Source organism: Rhincodon typus, chromosome 28 (genome assembly GCF_021869965.1).
Source record: "Rhincodon typus isolate 14 chromosome 28, sRhiTyp1.1, whole genome shotgun sequence".
NCBI lineage: Eukaryota > Metazoa > Chordata > Chondrichthyes > Orectolobiformes > Rhincodontidae > Rhincodon > Rhincodon typus.
Window position 1 is genome coordinate 29,760,470 of NC_063359.1, and position 24,301 is coordinate 29,784,770.

The 24,301-nt window shown below is 42.4% G+C and overlaps 1 protein-coding gene across 1 annotated transcript in view; it reads left to right on the plus strand.

Annotated features, from left to right (window-relative positions):
* gsna (gelsolin a) overlaps positions 1-7,767 on the plus strand; it is a 70,643-nt gene extending 62,876 nt beyond the window's left edge. The window contains exons 13-17 of the mRNA XM_020514350.2: positions 1,262-1,436; positions 2,005-2,126; positions 4,528-4,605; positions 5,361-5,421; positions 7,384-7,767. Coding sequence (XP_020369939.1) covers positions 1,262-1,436; positions 2,005-2,126; positions 4,528-4,605; positions 5,361-5,421; positions 7,384-7,556 — 609 coding nt within the window. The 3' untranslated portion in view covers positions 7,557-7,767. The remainder of the gene's footprint in view (positions 1-1,261; positions 1,437-2,004; positions 2,127-4,527; positions 4,606-5,360; positions 5,422-7,383) is intronic.
* Positions 7,768-24,301: the final 16,534 nt, after the last annotated feature.

The window sequence follows — 24,301 nt, forward strand, 5'->3', positions numbered from 1 at the left end:
GAAAGTAATCAACCAGAAGGCCACTCAATAGGGATCTTGATCTCATGAGGATTAAATATAAGATCAGGCAAAGAAAATGTCATTCCAGAAGGGCATGGAAGAATGTTTTTTGTTTTAATGTGACTTATCGTGCTGGGGGGAGACTTTGGTATCAAATGTGGTACTGGTCAGAACACAAATGAAAGCAAAATACTGCAGTTTCTGGAAATCTGAAACTAACATTGTTCTAGAAACTTGGCAAATCTGGCAGCATCTAGTGGGAGAGAGAGTGAATGTTTCAAGTCTGGTTCTAAAGAAGGGTCACACTGGACATGCACGGTTAACTCTGTTTCATACTCCATAGCTGCTGAGTTGAAATAGCAAGAAGCTGTCATGCAGGTAGTCCGATTTTCCAGTGAAATCTCCTTGCTGTGCACCAGATGTTGACCAGGATGGCCAACTGTCTGTTTTGCTTGGATTTGTCTGAAAACCAAGTCCAGAAAGGTTTTCCCCCACACCATCCACGCCCTAGAACTAAAGCATTTTGCAACATACGATTGGGCATCGACTCCTAAAATAGTGAAGATTAAAAAAAATTAATCTCAAACCATATGAAGCTTCTGTTGTGATTTCATCTCTTTTTTTTTAGTCCCACTCATTCTCTTTCAAAAACCAATCGTTTTGTTTTTAACTATCAGCTAGGGATTGGTGGGTAGCACTTTTTTTTTCTTTCTTTTTCCTAAGTCACAAGGTTCTAGGCTCAAGACCCACTTGGGCTGAGCACAGCCCTAACCTGCTCCCATCCTAGACCCTGTGCTGTCTTTCAGAACTGATCTTGAACTAAGACCCCACCTGATGTTGAAGGCTGGCACTGTTTTGTAGAACAGGGTAGTTATCCAGTGTTCTGGCCAGTATTTACCCCTCATTCAACACATGGTCATTGTCACACTGTTGCCTTTGGGAGCTTGCTATGTACACATTGGCTGCAGCATTTCTGCTGTTATAGTGGTGGCTGCATTTCAAAAAAAGTACTTCATCAGCTTGAAAGCACTTTGAGACACATGGTGACGGTGCTATATAAAAGCGAGTCTTTCTTACTAAACAAATTCTGTCACGTGAGGTCTACGTACCTTAAAATGGGAATACTGGTATACTTCTGGATGTATTCGGAGAGGGCAATATCGTTTGGCCCTGAGGCATGATGAAATAAACTGTATTTGGAACTGGGCTTTCAGAAGACAGCAGCTGGACTCACTGATGTCATGGTCTCTGTTCCCAACAGGTCGATGTTGTTGCCTCCAACCTGAATTCAAATGATGTCTTTGTTCTGAAGACTCCTGAATCATCCTTTCTCTGGGTTGGCCATGGAGCCAGTGACACTGAGAAGCAAGGAGCCCAGCAACTGCTGGACATACTGGGAGTCAGTGCCTCTGAAATAACAGAGGGCAGTGAACCAGGTGGGTTACAGCGAACCTGCACTCCACCCCGTAATAGACCACTTATTATTCATTCATAATTTGTGCAAACTTTAGTTTTCCCATAATGCTAGTGCAAGCAAAGCAGGAGTGTTAAATCACAACTGCCACATTGTCTCAATGCATCTTCAGTTTAAAGTGGTCTTGATGGGCCAAATGGCCTGCTTCCACACTGTAGGGATTCTGATTCTAAAAGATGGTTACATATCGAGTATAAAAATTATTGTGGTCATTATGGCATTTTACCAGTAATATAGAAATATACGAAGTGGATAGCTTCAACCACTGACTGTAACAAGCCATAGGAAAGTCTTTACATTGGAATAAGCGTGCTGATTGAACCTTGTGTGCAGTTATCAGTGAGGCTTGTGATGCCGTGGTAATGTCCCCACTTCTGAGCCAGGACCTCTGGGTTCAAGTCCCAGCTGCTCATAACATCTCTGAACAGGTTGGTCAGTAAATATCCACAATCGTCAGTGTGCAACCTGCATGTTCCTTTTGAAAAAATTGAATAATGTATCTGTTCCATTCTTTGCTGCTATGGTGACAGATGAATTCTGGACGATCTTGGGTGGAAAGACAGATTATCGCACTTCACTAAGACTGAAAAACAAAATGGATGTCCATCCTCCTCGCCTCTTTGCATGTTCGAACAAGACTGGGCGCTTCATTGTGAGTTTGATCTTGTAGTTATTGGGCCTTTTTGGGAGTTTTTGGCTGTGATACAGCGGTAACATTTTTGCAGAAGGTAGGCTATTAGAGGTCAAAAAATCAGGTTGCAGTCTAGAGCAGCTTGCTTTAAGGTTTGCACTGGCTGACTCCCACCACGTTATGGAGCAATGAACTGAAGACATGAGACCTTTCTCCAGTCCAGTTCATTTGCCCAATGTGCAGGGAACTGAGCCTTTAGCAGAGCGTATAATCTGAACACACGAGGGGAGTTGGTATCGGAGCAGTGGCAACTGGACTGTGTAGTGTAGGCTCAGTTCACGAGGCTTAGATTTTTAAAGTCTGGTTACAGCCTCATTGAAGTGACAACCCACTAGTGCAGTGGTAAACTCAATACTTGATGTACATCAACTCTCAACTTGAATTTGAAATAACTTTGAGGTAAATCTTTATGTAAAGATAGAGAAATAGTTTTTACTCCATTTCCAAAGTAAACGATGAAAGTAGAGATGTACTGGTTGGGGTAATGAGGCTCCAAACTTCAATCTCCTGTTGTTTCTACTTCACAAATGATTTGGCTTGAGAAGCTCCATTCAAAGTGCCCAATAATCTCAAACTGGGCAAAGTTCGTATGTGAAGAGCTGACCCAACTTACAGAATCAAGTGGAGAAGCGATATTACTGATTTTGTTGTTGTATTTACACTAGCCCAAGAAATGTCACCGCTTGACGTAGGTGGGAAAGTGAACCCTGGTGGATTGTGTCATAACAGTTAACTATGAAGACTTGGTCACGTTGACACTTGACCTGTTTAGCTAATGCAGCACATGGGTCAAGAAAGGCAATACGATGCTTGACTTTGTCACCTCCATTTGTATTGGCTACAATCAGAATGTGTTGTGTTCTGTTGACCAAAATGTTGGAGATTGACGACTCGAACTAAGCTCACTCACCTTTTCAGGGTTCTGATATAAGGGAAAATCTTTTAACTGCTTTTTAGAGGTGTTGTTTGTACTGAAATCATTTGAGTTTTGCAGAATCGGTATGTATTTAAAAAAAATGCAGAATTTGCAGCCATATACCAAGACAACAGTAGCACAGAGGATTATGGAGTCGAACTAAAATGATAAAACAAGTAAGGACATAAAGGGCAGTGGATGGAAGAAAGCTCAAAAGTGGAGTATTACGCTGACTCGTGACCACCTATGCTTTTGTAATCTCGACAATATCAGGCTGATATTGGACAAATTCTTTGCTCAGCATAATTTGAGGTGTGGCCTGGATTTCCAGATATAAAACTGAAAGCCAGCCCATTGGATTCTACTGAGAGCGAGTCAGCAGGTGTTGGGGGCTCCTCCTTGAGATGGGTCAAGTGGTTTTGTTTATTCATCATTCACTTTATCAGGTGAGCCTGGCTAGTATGTGTGTCTGCTCACACTGCAGCTTGAGGCAAAAGCAGTAGAAGTGGAGAAACAGCAGGAAATGTCTGATGTCGGAGTGAGGACTATTCTCATACAATATTTTTGGCCATGTGCCATTTTTCTTTGTATTGCACCTTGCTGAAATATTCAGACGATCTCTGCATCTGATACAAGTAAAGCCAGAGCAGCTGAATGTTGGGATTTCTCACGTGGTGGAGATTAGATATTCTATATTTCCTGTTTATGCAAGAGCCGGAAACTGAAGGAATTCTAATCCCCAAGAACATTCCTTCCACAATAATGTACATAATGTTTTTTTCCATTAACCCCAAACCCTTGGGGGTAGTGCAGTGACTCACATGGAAAGCATTTACACAATATCAATACCTTGAACCGTGTGAAGTAATTGTCGGACTTGAGTTATCTAACTGGGCATAATCCCTTGTGTTGAAATTGTTTTTATTGCAAAATGGTTTAAGTGCATGTGAGACTGACTTAGCAACTTGAATTCCATATCTCACTTTTTTTAACATCATGCAGTGTCACCAGGCTCTTAGGAGTATTGTTAAACAAAGTTTTGATGTTTAAATTGTACAAGGATATATTGGAATGGATGATCAAAGCTTAGTTGGAGAGGTAGGATGCCCTTTAAAACCTAAGGGAAGATGTTCCATTCAGGGGAGAGTGTGCAGAGCCACAGTGACAGAGCAACCTAAAATTTGTTCATCAAAGGATAGAATGAAGAATGTTGGCCAATCTGGAAGGGTGTAGGGTGTTCATGGGGTGGGTGTCACAATTAAGCAATGCTAATACCATTTAGCGCACGGCTTTATGCTGCATGTAACCTGGTTGGGGGTTGGGGGGGGGAGGGGTGTGCTCTTCACTGAGCCCAAAGGAACTTACAAATTCCAATATCTGCTTCCTTTAGAGTCCTTACAACTGCACCGTGACTACTTGAACATTGGTTTTCCATTTTCTTGACAGATTGAAGAGGTGCCTGGTGAACAGATCCAGGATGATTTAGCCACTGATGACGTCATGATTCTTGATACGTGGGACCAGGTGAGGCATTTGATGCTGGGCCATGTCTGTTTGTAATTGCAAATGAAGCTGCGGCTCTCATGAACAGGATATCATCCTTTCATTCTGGGTATCACCTACATATTTTATTGCCAGCCCCTAATTGCCCTGGAGAAGGTGGTGAGCTGCTGTAACTCACCTGGTTTGGGGTCATCCATGTTGCTGTTTTAAAGATGAAGCTCCAAGATTTTAACCCAGAAACAGTGAATGAATAGCAACTAATTCCTGAGACAAGATGTGGTGTGCAAGTAATGAGGGTTCCCATTTCTCTGCTGCCTTTTATTTGTCGAGTTGGTAGAAGTCATGAATTTGAAAGGCTGAAGGGAGTTGCTGTAGATGCCACAGTGCTGAGTTTAGAGGGAGTGAATGTTTCAAGGGGATGGTGGATCGGATGCAGCTCAAATGCACTACTTTTTCCCTGAATAATGCCAAGCGGTTTGACTGTTGAAGCTACACTCATCCACGCAAATAAGTAGTGTTCTGTCAAACTCCTGACATGACCTGAAACAGTGTGCAAGCTTTGGTGAGTTAGGAGTAATGTTCCCTTTTCTTTATATTGCACGGGCACTTTATATCAGTGGGAAAAACTTGGACTACCTGGAGTTCCACCATACAATGCTGTCTCTCTCTCTCTCTTGCCCTCAGCCATTTTTTAATTTGTACAGGAAACCAGTGTTTATCTTGAAATTTGCTCTCTTTGCATTACAACTGAGTTTGTGGTGTTGTCCTTTTTCTAGGTGTTTGTGTGGATAGGTAATGAAGCACATGAAGAAGAAAAAGCTGAGGCCCAAAAATCAGGTAAGAATTCCGCACCGAGCTTGTTCATTTGGACACCACCTTTTTTCTTTTTAATTAGCACTAGCAGCCCCTTCATCTCCCACTGACTTGAGGAGAGGGTGATGTTTGTATTGCAAATCACCCAGTGAGTCCATGGAGTGGAAGGTTTTCTCTGTTTTAACTATCCAGAGCTGACTGATCATCTCTGGAATATGCTGGTCCAGGCCCCATAATGAGGCAAGTAACTCCCTAGTTCATTTGCCTAATTCCATTGGAAAAGGAAGAAATCACACTCCCCGTACAATGTGTACAGTAGGGAGAGGAATTTGGAGTGCACTCAACTGCGCTGAAAGGGCTCCACATCACAACTCTGTTACCCAACCCAGTCTTTCTGGGACCAACATGACAACCTGGAATTTCACTTTTTTTTTCGACTTGGCAACTGTTTCGTTCGCCTGTCAAAATGTTTTAATTTTTTGATCACGTCTAATTAACAATACTGTCCAGTGTAACAAAAGTGTCGCCAGATCAAAGAATTCTAATAACTTGGGAAAGATGCCAGAATATGATAGAGCTGGTGTCCTGAGCCACAGCTTGAGGATGAGCTTCTGTCATTTGATCAGTTGTTCCATACCTTGTGGTGAATGGAGAGCAGCAGGGTGTGGTGACAAGAGGACTTTCCACAGAAGAGTCCCTTTTTTTAATTGCTGCTGAAGAACAGTGGATACAACTTGCAGGCTCGATTTGAATAGTGCCACCAGTGTTCAGTCTCATGTCGGGATTAATTAATCATCTGGTGTAGATGGTAGATGCCAACTTCCATTGTTTCTTCGGAGGTGGGGAGGAATTGAGTGCATGGGTGGCATACAGTGAGGTAACATTCAGGATTAGGGTGGTGTCTTTGGGAGTTAGTTTCTGGGACACTAAGCAGAAAAAATCAGTGTTTTCTTTCTGCTTTGAACTCTTCACTCGTTACATATTGAATAAATTGGAGATGGGAATGTTGTTTGACCAAGAATGCCTCCAGAAATGTGTCAGATGGGTTGGGAACCGAGGTAATGGATGCTGAAGGGATGGTAACTCCTTGCAATGTAGTCCTTTTTACTGGCGTAATAACTAAAATGTTACTAGTCTTCAGTAACTTTGTGAAAGATCACCATTTACTGGGGGGGTGGAAGAATTTGCAAGTTTGGGCAGAAATGTTGGTGTTCTTTTGTAGTTGCTGTAGTGTCATGAGTCAGTTGTTGGCACCAGGCCTGTGGTGTGGGTGTTGGGCATAATGATTTTTAAGTAGCGCTTATTTTTTCACCTGAAGGGTTAATTATGACTTATTTCTGTTTCTTCTAATTAATATTTAGAATACTGCTTTGTCTTGTGAATTGTGATTTAATGATCACAATGCTGAGGGGGCTGTGATACATACTCCTTAAAGTAGTGTAAATGTTCTAATCACGCTGCTAGGGGGAGCATCCTTGTACCAGTACAATTGTACACATGGGCAATGCAAGGAATGTGCACCTACGTAATGTCGCTATAAAGTGAATAAATTGCACCATCATCTCGTGACACAATGAACAAGTTTATCATGTGCTGTGATAGTCTTAGTTTGAGCCAAGTCCCCAGTCACATGCCCAACCGCAAAGAAGCTGTTCAGGAAGTTGCATGCGGATTTAAAGAGGGAAATTAAAGGGTTGATCTTGATTGCACAATACTGCCCCCACACACACACGTGCACGCGCACATTGAGTCATGTTTGTATGTACTTGGATTCAGCACTTTCCGTGCCAGCCAGGATTGAAGGCTGTTGCACAGTTTGATGCCAGTAATCCCACTTTTCCCCAATCGCATTGCAGCGAGGGGTCCAGAGGCCATGCGGCACTGAGATGGATTATACGGAGCTGTTAATGTGAGAACTGTCCAGTAGTACAAAGACTTTATAGTAAAGGATAAGCATTCACTACTATACTTCTCTCTCCAATCTAGCTAAAGAATATATTGAGACGGATCCTTCCAACAGGGATAAGAGGACACCGATAGTAATTGTCAAACAAGGTTTTGAGCCTCCCTCATTCACTGGCTGGTTCCTGGGATGGGATTACGATTACTGGAGTGTCGATCCCTTCCAGCGGGTCATGGATGAACTTGCTGAATCCTAAAGCCCTGGGAACATTCCCTACTGTCACGCTTTTGGTCTCTTTAAGGAGCTTTGAAGAAATATGAATGTTAAAGTTTCGCCAACCATGAGCACTGCTGCTTACTGCAATTTTTCTGTGCAATATTTAGGCTGTGCGTTTGGCATTTGCCACATGATGCTGCCTCCTGCTTTCAATAATTAATGAATAAAGATTGACTATTTTGAGAGCAAAACCTGGTCGTCTTTCTCTAAAGTCTGTTTCATCCCAGTTTCAGACTTGCACTTGGTTCCTGGTGTGACAGTCACATGCTTTCTCTTCCCCTCTCTCTGAATTAAATTAAATCCTTGCATTTAGGGTTGAACTGTGGGATAACTGGAGGCTCTTTTAAGGAAGTCTAATGTCAGAAATGGAGCTGCTAGATGTCCTGCACCAAAAGCTCCCACAATCAGTAACGTGATAATGGATTGGATCATCTCTTAATGATGTTAATTTGAAGGGTAAAGAGTGGCCAGGTCATGGGTGAGAATTCTCCTGCTCTTCAATATTGCCCTGGGCCAGTTCAAGCCTCTGCTAGAGGGCAGGTGGGAAATGGGTTGACTATGGGCAGAGATTCTGCTCTGAAAGCACAGCACTTGGCTACAGGAGGTGAGAGCAAGTTTCTAACTGCAGTTGTCCCACTGTGTTCTGGATGAAGCCGTTCCTTAGTACTGCAGTAGCGTATAGGAACATTAGTAGGCCGTTCAGCTCCTTGAGCATGTTCCAATGAAGTAGAAGCTAATTAATTTTGAAATGGGGGGGGTCTTGTGTATTACGCAGGACCTGTTCAGTCTTCAGTAGCCACAACTACAGAAGCCTGCTGCTGAAGTGTTTTGTGGTGTGGTTCGATGCGTGTGACAACTGAGTATAGGATGAGAAACATTCATCTATGTTAAGTGACCTTGTGTCCCCAGTCTCTTCCCAACACACACACCACATGTCCTCCCCTCCATGCCTTTATAGATTCTCCATTCTTTCTGCCTGGGCTTTTGTCTAACCCGAGGTCACCATATTGACAGGCTCCTCCTGCCTCACTAGTCTGAGGTACTCTAGCTTGCAATGTTTCAGTGCAAGAGATTATACTTGTTCATATTGAAGCCCACACCCAATAAGGTGCTATTGACTACTACCATCCGGTTTAGATCACCAATCTAAGGACTCGCTAGTTCTCTCAATCCAGTGATAACTGGAAAAAGAAATACTGATCAGTAAGTCGGGAATATTATCACAAGCTAATCAAGTTAGATCTCCTATGCTAACGTCCGCTTCTAAAAGCCTTCTGCCAATGAATTTTGTTGTAGTAATGAGGGAGTTTGATTAAAACCTGCAAGATCCTGATGGGTTTTGACTGGGAATATTGGACAATGTTTCCTCAAAAGGGAGAATCAGGAGCTGGGGGTCGCTTTTAAGGTCATGTGTCATCCATTTTTTTGAGATGAAGTGAATTTATTTTTCTCTGGGGATCATGAGTCTATGGAACTGTCTTACCAACAAAACTGTGGAGGCAGAGTTCTTGAATATTTTTAAGGGACAGGTAGATTCTCCCTAAGTAAGGGGGTAAGGTCATTGGGTAAGTGGGAGTGCAGATTAGAGGTTCTGTGAACTGTGAATGGTGAAGCAGACTTGAGCTGGTAGGTCTACTCCTGCTCCTCACTTGGCTATATTCATGTTTCTCTCTCTCTAGCATGGGTTTCTTGTTGCATTAATCAAAAAGAGCCAGTTAACCATCTGAGCTAGCGGGATGGCTTCCTAAAGTAAATTGGAGTCACTTCAGGTCAAGAAGAGTTTGACTAACTCTCTCTCCTACTGAGTTCACTAATGGGAGCCAGGATTGAACGTTATCATTGGCTTTCACATGCAGTGTGCCATCATGACTGCCTATATTTGGGCTCTGATATTCTGTCCAGTTTTAACAGCATATTACTGGCACACAGAACACACTGAAGAAATGGTCCCAATCTCAGTGAACAAGACCAAATTTGCCCTAGTGTGGAATGGTGGGGTGAAGTGCACACACTATCTCTACCTGTTGGCTTTGGTGACTGGTCTGAGTCGTTAAGCTATCGATGCTAATGGCCATTGCTTGCTGTTTGGCACTGAACAGGTACCATGCTCAGCTTTGTTTTTTTTTAGGGGGTAAAAAAGCAGAAAATTGGTTGTCTCGGCCAGATAATGGGTAAAGCCTAGCTTTGACAGTGAGGTGAATGAAGTGGATTCCATTGACTGGCAGTGTGCTATTGTTTGGATTTGTATGTGTGGGTCTAGCATGCTATACACATCTTGAGCCTGACAATTTTATTTGGTCCATTTTTGTCAGCAACCCTCAACCCCTTTTAAAACCGACTGATTAGGCCCCTCATCGTCTCTGGCAATTTTTGCAGTCTTTCGGCTTCCTCCACAGCAACTTCCAAATCCATGACCTCTGCCAACTACAGAAGAGCATCATGTCACAAAAATTTCTCCCACCTGTAGGTGTCCCTCCCTCTCGTGCACTGTCTGCATTTTCCCAGTTTTAGCAATATGTTGCCATTCCTTCATTTGACCATGGGTCAAAATCCTGACTCTGGCCTTGAGTGTCAGATTGGTACCATGGGAGCAGCATGCCAATGAAGTGAACTGCTACCATGTCAGAAAATTAGAGGTGGGCAATAAATTCTAGCAGAGTTAATGTTCTCATTTATGAAACTTTTTTCAATTTTTGAAACTGAATACTTGCCCATTTGTACCTTGAGCTTACAACAGGGGTCCTATCTGTATGTTGTTATATTACAAGTTGCTTGTTGCCAGCTGTTTCAAGTAGGGGCCTTTTAGGCTGCCTGTCCCAGGCCCTCTGAAGATGAATGTCTGCCTAATTGCCCAGGTCCATTTTGAGACCTGTTTTATGATGCACTGGAGGAATTGTAATTTTTCATCCCGCATTCAAAAGATCAGAAATGGAGCATAAACATGGCATTGATATAGCAGTAGTGGGTGTGGTGAGATTGAGATTGAACTTTTGCCATCAGTGTGTAATAATTCTGGCGCAGGAAATTAATTGCTGGTACCTGATCTTGGGATCAAATTGCAAAGTGCAGCCATACTCGATCTTGTCACTGTCTATACGGGTAATGGAAAAATACTGGGTGACAACTTAACAGTGTAGCCCTCCCTGGATAGGATAGCTTTTGTGATTTTATTTGTTATTGTGATTTCACAATATTTTTAGGTGCAATTTTATACCTGAGAATAATTCCATTGAATCGTAACACTATTTAAATATTCCCACCTTGCTCAGTTCCACAAAAAAGGTCTGAATCTTAATGTGGCAGCATTTCCTTTCAAAACATACCTTGTACAATTTTGGAAAAATACATTGTCAGCTTTGAGCTGTTTCATGAAGTGCACGAGGAATTAAGCTTCTGTTGGCACCCTGTGGTGCACCTATACCCAGTGCAGGTTCTATGTAACATTCCCTGAAATTAACCTGAGGTGGCGTTGCTCAGGCCACGGTGATGCAAAGCCTCCAGTCTGACCAAGAACTCCATCTAGTGGCCTGTTAGTCTGGAGGCTACAGTTCACTTCTGGTGTGTGTAGAGGCCAGGGTTCAAATCCTAATTGAGTCCTCACGTTGTCACTCACTGTCCAAGTCACCTGATAAACTGAAAGAGCTTTGTGTTGATTTTGGGACCCTTCTGCTGTGGTAGTGCCATTACCTCTGGGCCAGGAGGCTCAGTTTCAAATCCAACCTCGGGGTTCGGCCACAGATGTGTCATGAAATGTCCAAACAAGTTAATTTCAGTTCCATCGACTGACTGACAGGAAATCCCTGCCTGGCAAATGTCCCATTTTTACGGACAGGTCTGATAGAACCCTCTCTGCTTCAGCCGGGCTAGATAGAAAAGAAAATTTATTTGTCTTGCTGCATCATCATGAAGAGGATCATGTCAAACTTTGCCCACATGACAGTTTTGCTGTTTGAACTTTAATCAGATTTCAAAGTTATTGCACCTGACGATTTAATGGCTGGACATTATAAATAACAAGTGTCAACTAGGGAAGGAAGAGTTATTACTGTTTCTTTAATACTTTGGTTGCGAGTAATGCTTTTCCTCACTCCTATAAAATTTGTGTAACCTAATCTTGCACAAAACATTCCTGTACATTGGACAGCCCAATTTGACCGTACAGGACTTGGCCTTTCCAATGTTGTTTTTCTGTGGATTAACCCGAAGTGTATGAAAATGTTTAGAAGATGCAGGATTCTGCATTCTTTCATGTGATAGGCTTTACTTCTGAGTTGGGAAATGTGGTTATAATCAAATAAGCCATGATCTTATTGAATGAGGAAGCAAGCTCAACAGGCCAAATGGCCTATTCCTGCTCCTGATTTATGTTGTAATGTAAGTACTTCAGAAGTATAAACGCTGTTTTACGATAAAAGAAAACACTGGTTGCACATTTCTGCAAAATAAGCTTCTGTGGAGAGTAGCAATATAATTATAACCAATTTTCACAGTAGCACCATTGGAATGTGTTATATCCACTAGAGACTGCACTTCTGACAGTGCAGCGCTCCCTCAGTACTGCAATGGGATGTCAATCCAGATTTTGGTGCTGAAGAGTGGAGATGGTTGGTAAACATCAAATCTTGGGCACACAATACCTCTCAGAAAAGGAATTAAAATATGCAGGTTGTAGACGGGGGAGAGAGAGAAAAACAGTCATGGTTTGGAGTTTGAACATGCTCGTGTGTATCACAGTGACTTGAACCAAGGCTGGTTCCGGAGAACTGCAAAGTATTAACTACTCAACCTCCGCTGAGAGGATCCCCTTATGTCATTTCCTAAATAAGGCAACAAAAAACTTCACTTCTACAACATATGGTGACCGATTCATTGTGCTTGTACAATATAAGGTTTATTTAAGTGCATTTTGTTATAGCCTTAACACGAAGTTTAAGGCAGATCTGCCAGTTCTTTGACTACAGCAGTTGTTGAGGAACATTTTGGGTGTACAGATCAGATGGTGGCTCCAAATATCTTCAGTCAGCATGCTGCTAATGTGTGAATCAGATGAATGAGGTACAGATACTTGTTTAATTAAAATGGGTTTCAGTCAGATTGCCACAAGCTGCTTCCAGCACTCTGCCTTCTCCCTGTGTCATTTTCTGTCATCGCTCATTTGACAATAGGGATTTGATCCATACTGCTGAGGTACCGTGCTGGATTGTATTATGTGACATTCTGGATAACTGTCCAAAGCCCTGCTTGCTGGGGGTGTTGTTAAAAGATGCTCACGACGTTGGGGCTGATTATATTAATGCTAAAATTTGGTTAGTACTGGGAGGGAGCAGAGCACAATAAAGGAAATTTTGTGATAAAGATTATTAGCCCCCACTCCACTGAAGTGATTGAAACACTTACGTGAATGAGTTACTCTTTGAGGAGGTGGAGGGATATTGGTAATTTAACTGGGCTATTAAACTAGAGGCCCTTGGGATAGGGGTTCAATTCCATTGGTTCAATTTAAATTCCATTTTAAGAAGTCTGCAATTGCAAACTAATTGACGTTGACTATGAAACTACTGGTGGTTGCTCTAAAAACCTGTCTGGTTGAGTGGAGGGAATCTGCTATCCTTGCCTGGTCTCACCGATGTGGGACTCCAGGCCCGCAGCATCTTTTACCCGCCCTCTGAAATAGCCCGAGCAAGATGCTCGGATACAAGGGCAATAAGGAAAAGCCAACAAATGCTGACTTTGACGGGGACACCCACATCCCTTGAAAGAGAAAGAAAGGCACAGGAAAATGGCCCAGGTTAGATGAATCATCTGCATCATGTACCAAACCATTCTCTCAACAGTGTGAGAAGTCTTTTGCGGATATGGGGTGTTTTGTGGATGTTTCTGGAACGCTGCTGGAGCAGGTGCCATCCTAGGCACTCGCTTCAGGTAGCACAAAACTGCATTGGGCGTGAATGTGTGCGAGTGTTGATACATTTGCAATGACACAAGTGAGGCTTCAGAACCCTTCACTTCCGAATGCATCACTGATCGGCTTTGAAGAATGTTCTCGCGTTATGTTGTTGCAAAAATCTTGTTCATGATTCAAGTGTTTTAGCATATCATCTTTACTTTTAGGAGTATATCACGTTTAGTTTTAGGAATTAAAATTTAGCCGTGGAAAACGGGTAAATGCAACTGAAGTACAAAGAAATCCATTCGGCTTACAAGGTTAGGCTCATGTTGCTTTAAATGATTAACAGCAAGAAAAAGACAGGATCCAGAACAATGGGTGAGCTTCTGAGCTGGAGACCTGGTACATCCACACTGCTTGCAATAATGACCACCTAAGTAAATCACTAGTAATGGGAGTTAAAGCTAAATGTGCTTAAGGTCATCGGTGAACTCCGAATCAGATCAAAAATAAAATTTAGAAGAGGAATGCTTAACGTAAAAATATTAAGGATGGCTCAGAGCAGTCTACATCACCATGGAGATTGGTGGAGTTTAAGGTTCTCCGGTTTCAATTGAGCTGTGTTTATTGGAAGACAAGTTGGTTCGATTTGTTATTTTTAGTAGACTCTGTGCAATTAGGGTAGGACAGATTCCTGGAAATTGGTGATAGTTCAGTGTAGCTGAGCAGAAGCCCACAAGCAATATTCTCATTGTGCAGCTTAGAGAAATGCAGCAACAGCATGGTGACAATAGCTATTTAATAAAAGCTGCAATTGTGCCATCCATTGGGAGCACACTCAGGAGTCCTGGAGAACTCTGATTCGGGAGAAGAAGTTGAATTGCAGAGACAAAGGCAGTCATTGAGGCAGCTCAAGTCAGAGAGGCTTTGAGGATATTCCAATGCTAAATCTTTGGAAGTGAAGAATTGGACTCACCTGTTCAGGAGACAGAATTTTAATGAGATTTTGATGCCACGAATGCCTGTCTTGATTGAATTGGCCATTTAAAGGGCAGTCTGTGGGGTTCTTATTCATTAAACCATATTTATCTCATCTCAATCCTAAGTGTTAGAGTCTACGTTGTATATCTATTGTCAATGGTTTAGGATCATCACCTTATCTGTTCAGTATACCTATTAGTCATTAAGGCTCATGTTTGTTTTGTTTATATCTGTGTAATAAAGACTTTTGTTGGCATTTCCTTTCAATGCCTGGAATCCTGCTGCATAATGGTTCATTCAGGCATTTCTATGCTTTAAAAAAGTGAGGCTATAACAAGCCAGATCATACCAAAGGTCCAGCTGCTCCAGTGTTCTCATAACTGCGATCCTAACAATGGCTATTAATAACTGTGTCTGGAAGTTAAACATGAGAACGTAAACCACAACACACTTATTGCTCGGGTGTACTCACACAGCAGGGACTTTGAGTTACCATTGTGAAGGCAGCATGATCTCCTGGGTGTACGTGCGACGTTCCACAACGGTATTTATCTCTCAGCCAACTGAGTATCGAGCCATTTTCTCACTGCTGTATGTGCAATTTTGATGTGTTAGCTGCCATGATACTCCATCTCCCAACAGTGACTACAACTCAAAAATACTTAATTGCTAGAAAAGTCTTTTGCGATGTGAGATCTTAAAAGGCATGACATCAATTCAAATTCTTCCTACTGAGTGGGAGAGTTTTTGTCTGAGCTGAATCTCCAAAGCAGAAAGAACCAATTTGGAAGTAACACCAACAGCAGCATGTGACTGTGACCTTGGAGACAATGGGACGGCTAACAGCTCAATACCACAACTATGTTCCTGAGCCTGGGATGTGAGCAGCACACAGGAATTGGAATCAATTTTCTTACTTGATCCAAACCAGCTGTTCCTGTTTGGCAGAGGCACCTGAATTTTAAATTTTAGTGCCACACAAATCTCACATCGAGATTAGAGGGAGCCATCTTTGGATTTCCCCTTTGAGTCAATGTGGTCTAACTTGCCTGAAAGGCCCATAGCTGAAGGCTCCTAGCGATGACTGAGTCTGACTGATTTTACTCCTGTGGATTTGTTGGGATTTGTTTCCTGTGGCCTGGTTAGACCTTAGAGAGGTGGAAGAGCCAATAGAATTGGCTGAATCTTACCAGAAATTGGCACAGTGTCAGTTTCTTCGAGTTGCATGGAGGGTTTCTCACCGCGGAGCCTCGCGGGTTTCCTGGTGTGATGGTCCCAAACCCACCTTGATTAACTCGTCCAGAGCGAGTCCAATTCTCCCACTCACTGTAGGTGGAAGTACTCACCAGTATATCCCAGGATTCCCGGTGCCAGGGTCCCCTTGACCACCAGCTGTTCATCTGCTCAGGCCCTGGCAGTCCAGAGGTGCTCTTCACTGTCAAAATGGAGGCACAGCAGTCACAAATCACCACTTCTCATGGCACATCTTACTTGTCCCTAGCCACATTCCCTCTTACAATCCTCCGCATCAATGTAACTCCGTCCCTAAGACCCACTGCACCCAACATCTCGTTGTTCAGTGTGGGACCATCATCAAGCAGAAAGGCAGCCAATTGTTCAAAAGCGATCAGAAATCGTACAAACAGAAACAGCATTCGCCTCTCAGAACCGAAATGTACCGCTTACATGTTGAGGACTAACAATTTAACAACCAACAAGCGACTACTGAACCTAGCTCTCACCTACTTGAGCCAAATGTGAATTATGTCCTGCCTGGCTTGTAGAGTATTGCTTTATCATGCTGGAGATGATGCTTCTCCTGCTCAATGTCCTCATCTTCCTGCTCCCACTGTCCCAGTTCATCAGTCCCCATCACATTGCCTCTTTGCCTGTTGTGTGGAGCACAGTATACCAGGATTACGCATCACCTTCTGTCTGCACTGTACCACAAGGTCCTGTCAGTCTGATTCGAGCATTGGAACCTCCTCTTCAGGAGGCCTGTTATCTACTGCAAAATGGTCCTGGTTGAAGAATGGGCTGCACTGTGATCTGTCAAGGGATTGTGTAGTACAGTCATCTGCCAGAGGGTTGCAGTGGGTAAGCCCGGTCTTATAGCTGCCAGCTATGGCACCTGGTCCTGGTAAAGAATATAGACACCATGGCAGCTTCCAGGATCCCGGGCAATGTTCCCTGTCATTTCTCCTGACACTGCGGGATCCTCCAAGGTGCATGCACAGCAGAAGCTTCTGGAACCAGAAGTCAATGCACCAGCACACCGAGCAGTCTCGGATTCAGACTTTCGCGTCACTAATTCACAGCATGTAGTTTCTGTCCTGGAGCTGGGAGGCTGTGTATTAATGAGGTGAGATTAAGTCATAATGAGGGTGATAATGAGCGACAATCCCTGTTAATAGGCCTCTCACCAATCACTAGTGAGAATCTTGCCTCACCGTCTGGGATTTGGTTGGAAAATAAACCTTTTTGATCTCAAAGTTGAGAGGGCCACTGCCCACCATCAGAACTGACATTCCCTGAATTTTTCACCATAGTCCACATCCTGTTATTTATAATTGCGTTGTTAGGAGGCTGGCATGAAGTAACCCATAAGAAGTAAAATGTAGCTTGGCGTAAATGACCCTTTGAGAGTTTCCTTTCAGTATCTGTAGGTCTGGGACAGGGTGGCTGGTGCTTGGGTTTGGCAGTATTGAAGTGTGTGAGAATGTACAGAAGGTATTTATCAAGAAGTGCTCAGTGACTTTCTGCTCGAAAGCTGCAACAACTGACATTACTTTATCAAGTTTACCTTGATATTATCCAGGATAGAAACTGAAAATTATGGCAGACAAAAATGTCAATGAAAAGCACGGCAGACTCAAAAGCAGAAACTGAGAGTCAATGATGCGGTTGTTGACTTGCTCGCCAAGCTGGTAGGTTTGTTTGCAGATGTTTCATCACCATGACTAGGTAACATCATCTGTGCACTTTTGGTGAAGCATCAGTGTTCTATCCCACTTGTTATTTATGTGTCTCGGTTTGTTGGGGTGGGTGGCATCATTTCCGGATTTGTTTCTTAGCGGTTGGTATATGGGGTCCAGCTCTATATGTTTGTTAATGGAGTTCCGGTTTGAGTGCCAGGCTTCAGGAATTCTTGTGCGTCTTTGGTTGGCTTGTCCTAGGATGGCTACATTGTCCCAGTTGAATTGGTGTCCCTCTTTATCCAACCAAAGAAATGCATAAGAATTCCTGGAGGCCTGGCACTCAAACCGGAACTCCATTAACAAACATATAGAACTGGACCCCATATACCAACCACTAAGAAACAAATCCGGAAATGATGGCACCCACCCCAACAAACCGAGACACATAAATAACAAGTGGGACAGAACACTGATGCTTCACCAGAGGCGCACAGATGATGTTACCCAGTTATGGTGATGAAACATCTGCAAACAAATCTACCAGCTTGGCAAGCAAGTCAACAACCCGAGCTACAAATCTTCTCAAAAACCTTGAAGTGGGTCAATGAGTTTGATGGAGATACTTCACAGGCCAGTTCTGACAAAGGTGCTAGGACCTGAAATGGTGACAATGGATCTGCTGTGTAATTCCAGAATGTTCTGTTATTGTACACAGTGGTTCGGTAGTTATGGTCACAGCTCTAATGCAAAGAGTTGCTTGAAGTTCAAACATCGAGGTCATTGTGTGATGTAAGGTGCATGATTTATATATAATATATATATAAATTACTGTTGTTTATTTTAGAGTTTGGATTCTATACTGGTTGCATGTGAGTTGTCTATGGGGCTTTATGATTAACTTGTCAGTATTTCAGTATTATTGAGTTATGTTTTTTTTAAACCAGCATGAGTGAGTGAGCCGTTGGGGTGATTATGGGAATTTGTTTGCAGTGGGAGAGTTTTATGTCTGGACAAAGTAAACATTGAGGTACGTGATATTGTTTTTCTGTTTAGAAATATAAGGATTTTGTTATTGCTCAGAGGATAATCCCACAGCTGAGCAGGCTTTTGTTTATCAGTTTGCTTAAATCCTGGTTGAATTCAGAAAAATTAGGAAACAGGTTACCTCAGTGAAAGTGTTTTAGTTGAAAGGCCAGACCAGGAACATTTGGTTAGAATTCTGATGGGCTATTTGAAGCTAAGAACATCTAAGCTTAGTTAAGTAATTAATCAAGGAAGAGGCCACCAAACTCTCAAGAGCAGGAATTGAAAGAATTAGTTTAGTTAAACCTATAGATGTGCAAATAGAGAATCACTCTCTGGTGTTTCAGTACTGTAATATAATGGTGTTGGGTCAGATGGTATATTTACTGTGTGTTTCAAAATCTTTTGAATTGTGTTGTGTGTAAATAGCTTGGCTTATTTTATTTTGTCCTTTTTGCATAACAAACATCTGTTTTATTGTTAAAACCACATTACAGCTTGATGTTCTTGAGTTTCAGTGAAAGATTATGTTGTTAAAGGAAAATAATACAAAATATGATTTTAACAAGTTAGGTTTCTCTCTGGAATCTGAATGTCCATTGCAATTGAACTTTTAGGAAAGCGAGTAAGAAAAGTCTATCGATGAAAGATAAATCTAACCAGAAAAATAACGAACAACTCTTACTTGACTTTGGATCTGGTCCTCTTAAAACTGATATCATATTATAATTTCAGACAAGTTTGAACTTAGTTTCAGCAAAGTTCAAACCATCCGAATTCAAAATCTGCTAAACATAGTTTGCTTGTGGGCAGGTTGCTACACTATAGCCTTATTAAACCTGGTTCTCTAAACAAGGCAGTCCTTCAGCTCATTAAAGAAATCAGAAGATATAGATCACGAGGGCCGTTAGATGTTAGAGACACATTTTAACTAGCCCACTAGGGAAATCAGGAGTCATGACCAAATTTACACTTATTCATCAGGGAAATGAAATGGTAAGAAAAATAAAAAAATGAATGTTAGCCGCATTAGCAAAGTCTTTTCTAAATAAAATCCCAAAGAATAGCTCAAACATATAACATTAAATTTGACAGATTTCTGGGTACATGTGAGGTAGAGAATTTTGTAAAACATCAGTGACACTGGTATCAAAATCAAGCAATGGAAAAAATGAACAGATTCATGCACATACTGAACAAAAATAATTTGTTTTTCTCTCTGACAGTGCCTTTGGGAGCATGACTCAATGTCACATTTTCTGACTTAAACATGTAAAATAAAACAACAAACTGTGGAGGCTGGAGATCTGAAACAAACAAACACATGGGCTGCTGAAGAAACTCAGCAGGTCTGGCAGCACCTGTGCAGAGAGAGAAACAGAGTTAACTTTTTGAGTCCAGTGAGCTACCTTCAGAATTGTTTCTCTCTCCACATAATTATGTACATCAGTGTGTGGTACATACACATGTATCTATGGCAAGTGAAAGTCAACAGTATAGTTTAAGTGAACATGTCTTTATTTTGACAATGGTAATATATAGATATAGAGTGCATGTAGTGGCTTCATTTTACAGTTTTAACAAAAGTAAGATTGACAAGAGCTCCTGCAATAATACAACTATCACCATTGTGCATCTTACACTCTGGAAAGGTTTGGAGTTCAGTTGCCTATCTCACCTATACATAGCATATCCTTACAAATCTCAATGATGCCAAGTTAAAAGCAGGTTTTAACAGTGCTGTAAAAGGAATCATTTAGGTTCCAGAGCATCTCCCATCATGCCTTACTATGGTGGAGTGGAGACTGTGTTGTCATGTAATGAACGTGGATAAATAGAATAGAGGACACAGTAAGGACATTCAGGATAGACTGTTGCATGTCGTGAGCTGTCTGGATTTAATAAAGGCTACTGCATAGAACAAACTGATCAGATACATGGCTGCAAAAGTAACAAGTGTAAAACATTCTACTTGTACTGACACTCCCTGGTCTTGACAAAGTGGATCCAAACCTTCCCCTGTTTTAAAAAAAAAGAGCCCACACTAAAGCTAAGCTATGACCTGACTGAGATGCTCTGCAGATGGGGACTGCCACTCCAGGCTGACAGTGACCACAGCTCCCATTTCACCGGAAATGTCTTCTTCGAAATGCAAATGAAAAAATTGGTTATAGGTTACATGTGACACACCGGTCATCAGGAGTGGTGGAAAAGGGCAACTGAACTTTCAAAATGAAAAGTTTCTGACAGAATTATCCCACCCAAAGGGTTAACATGCTATCCATGTGGCTGATAGCCTAAAGACCTGTGAATGAGTTCGAAAAGAAAAGGAGTTGATCAAGTTTGAGGCGAAACCAAATGAAGTCATAACTTGGACAGAAAGGTTAGGTCACTTGTGCATCCAGTGGGGGAGCTGGCTATAATCCTGAACTATTTGAAGAGAGAATATGACTTTAAGCCCAAGTAGGTGGAAGTCTATTTGATAATTAATAGAGCAATTGTACCTAATTCATCTTTCAGATAAAAATGGGAGGAAAAGACCAAATTGTATCAATCAGATAAAAACTGCAAAAAATGAATGCTAGATCTAAGTTTCACGTACAGGGTTAACCCTGGGGCGCCACCTCTTGGACTCATGCCTGGTTTAATACTTACCAACATAGACCAGCACTACCAGCACTATCATTTTCACAAAGCAGGGATCAGCTTTACCGCATAGAAATACAACTATACCAATTGGAGTAGAAACATTATGAGGGTTCAGGTCAGAGAACAGGTATGACGTGACCATTTATTGTGCCCAGTGTAGATGAGTAAGACCCAGTATTAACAATGTATTTGCATTGTGGGCACTGGAAGGACATTTTGAACAGAGTATGAGGTGTACACTCATACTAAATAGTCTCATCTGGTAATACAATGGTTAAGCCAAGGGTTGGGGAGGTTGGTTTGCCTTCCTATGGAATGGTAACCCATCAATGAAGATATCAGGTTGCCCTGTCTTCCCCCAATCAGCCAAGACCGGCTTAAAGAGGTTTGGAAATCCACTGGGGGCATTGGGCATTTGTTAACTGGCCACCCACACACACACATGCGCACACCCGGCACTGCAATAATAATGGTGATTGTTTAGGAGTTACACTTGGTCAAATCCAGTGTCTGTTGGCTCACTCTGGCTGATGATACAAGTGGTACAGGCCTGAGCAATAATAAAATATGTGAGCTGTAGAATATCATCTTGTTGAAGCTTATGATGTTAGTAAAATTACAATGCAGAGCAGCGGAATATACATTACACTCTGTAATTAAAGCAATCGCAGATTTCTTAAAGGGCCTGTTTTCCATAACATATACTGTCATGTTTCTAACTAATCTTTTGTATCTCAGTATGTGTGATAATAATTAATCAAATCAAATATGGCTGACAAAGATCTAAAGCTTCTGTAACACAAAAGTAATGTGTGGCATAAACCTGGACCCAGCCAGCTGGTGCAAAGTGTTTGTTATTTTTTTGTTCGCTTTCTACAATGTTTCTGAATAAAAGAGGCACCTGGATGGGTATACGAATGGGAAGGGTTTAGAGGGATATGGGCCAAATGCTGGCAAATGGGAGTAGATTATTTAGGATATCTGGTCGGTATGGACGAGTTGGGCCGAAGGGTCTGTTTCCATGCTGTACATCTCTATGACTCTGTGACTCTTCTGCCTTCCTGACATGCTTGGATGATAGTGCCATCATTGTGTGCATGACAACTCATGGCAACTGATACGCTGTGCTGGAGGGATAGTAGGGCCACTTTTATAAATATAGGAAGAAGCAAATGGAAAGGTTTTGTGTTCTTGTGCATTCCACAGTGTTCAGTGTTTGGGTGATATTGAGAAACTGACACCATCAACCAGCAGAACAAATACTGTGACCATGGCAACAAGCCAACAGCCATTGGAGGTTTTCCTATAGCTATAGCTGGCTCCTTCTGAGAGAGGCCAGCTCGAATTCAGGCCCCAAACAAAGTTCAGACATGGGCAACTACTTGACATCTGAGGACAGGAATCAGGATAAGACCCTGTCTAATGGTTCACCCCACACTGCTCCCTCCACTTTAGTTCACAGTCAGAGAGGATAATTGTTGCATCAATTGTGGCAACTCTGACTCAGATAAACAAACTCAATATAGATTGCAAATTGAGCCTTGCTATTCCATATAGTTAAATGTGACTCATTAATCAGGTTACATTTCAACCAGATAACATATCAGTCTCATTACTGTTTTTTTCCCCCGTAGCTGGAGTATCTATGAATCAACCAAAAGAGCATTCAGGTTTGTGTTGGCCTAATCAAGCACACAGTGAATGGAAATGGATTATTCAGCATTTATAACTTTCGTTGAACCATTGGGATTTTCAAAGTTGGTTGACATTTTTTTTCTGGTGTCAGGTGGTGCGTAACAAGATGTGTTAAATCATACACTATGTTTATCGCAGTCCAGGCTAAATTTTAAACTGAAATAAATATATAAGATATTTTTTACTAAATGTTCAGATAAATCTTAATCATGTTTTATTAACCTTCTATTTCATGATGTAGAGATGTTTTTTGTTAGAATGCATTGATTAGCCACATCAGCAATCCACTTTAAATTAATACTAGTAGCAAATGCTTTTGGTGTAATACAGGTTTACTCACTGCATGTGAGGATCTACATAGATAACGAGCTTTGTTCCATGTGTAATGTTGCTATCTTTCTCCATCAACAAAGTTTAAAAGTTAGCCATTGATTTATCAGATACCGCCTATCTCAATTTAGCTTGGTTTTCACTGCTGCTATTGGTGCATTAATTTTAACCTGATGATGGCTCCGAATGTTGACTCACTCAATAAGATACACCTCCTCTTCCCCCCACACCTCTCTATTCACTAACCACAACTCCTTCCTCTCCTCTGCTCGTCCTTCACATCGCCACTTCCCCAATCTCCCTCTATAAGCCCCTTCCCCACTGCTGTCACTCCAGACTTTCCCTCCATACCATCTCCTGTTGCTCTCCCTTCAGCCTGTCCCTCTCCTGCATATGCCCTCCACACACCCACTCCCTCCCTCCCCCTCACACCCCCTCCCATTGCTCTCTGTCTATACTTCTGCTGTTGCTCTCCCTCTCTAAACCCTCCTTCCCCTCCATTCTCCCTCTGCATACCAGCTCCTTTACTCTCTCCACATCCTCTTCTGTTGCTCTGCATCCAGAACCTCACCCTTCCTTCAGCTGTCCCTGCTCAGCCCTCTCCTACTCTCTCTGCACACACCCCTCCACTGATCTCCCTCCATAACCCATCCTCCCCTCTGGTCTCCTTCCACACCATCTCCCATTGCTCTCTCTCCAGACCACTACATTGCTGTCTCTCGATAAACCCTCCAGCCCCTCCATCCTCCTTCTGTACAGTTCCTCCCCCACTCCCTCTCCACACCCCATGTGTTGCTCTCCTCTGGGCTCCCTCCTTCCTCTCCTCCCTCCCTCCGCACATTCCCTCCCCCAACTCTCCCTCAAGAACCAGGTGTATGTTGCTGGTCCATTGCCTGTCGGAGCTGCTTGATTTGGTCCTTTACCCACCTTAATCTGACTGGTCGAGATGAAGTTGGCGACATTTCCTCCCGCTAACCAAAGCCCACGGTGAGGGTGAGCTGAATCCCACAAGAGATATTGCAGGGAGATGTTACCAGGGAGGGCCTTGAGTCTTTCTTTGGCTCAAGTTGGGATCCTCTGTAGCCAGCCACTGGGATTGTCTTCCCTAAAAAACATCAGTGAACAAGATGCGACATAACAAGGTGTAGAGCTGAGGAACACAGCAGGCCAGGCAGCATCAGAGGAGCAGGAAAGCTGACGTTTCGGGTCTGGACCCTTCTTCTTTTCTGATTTCTGAAGAAG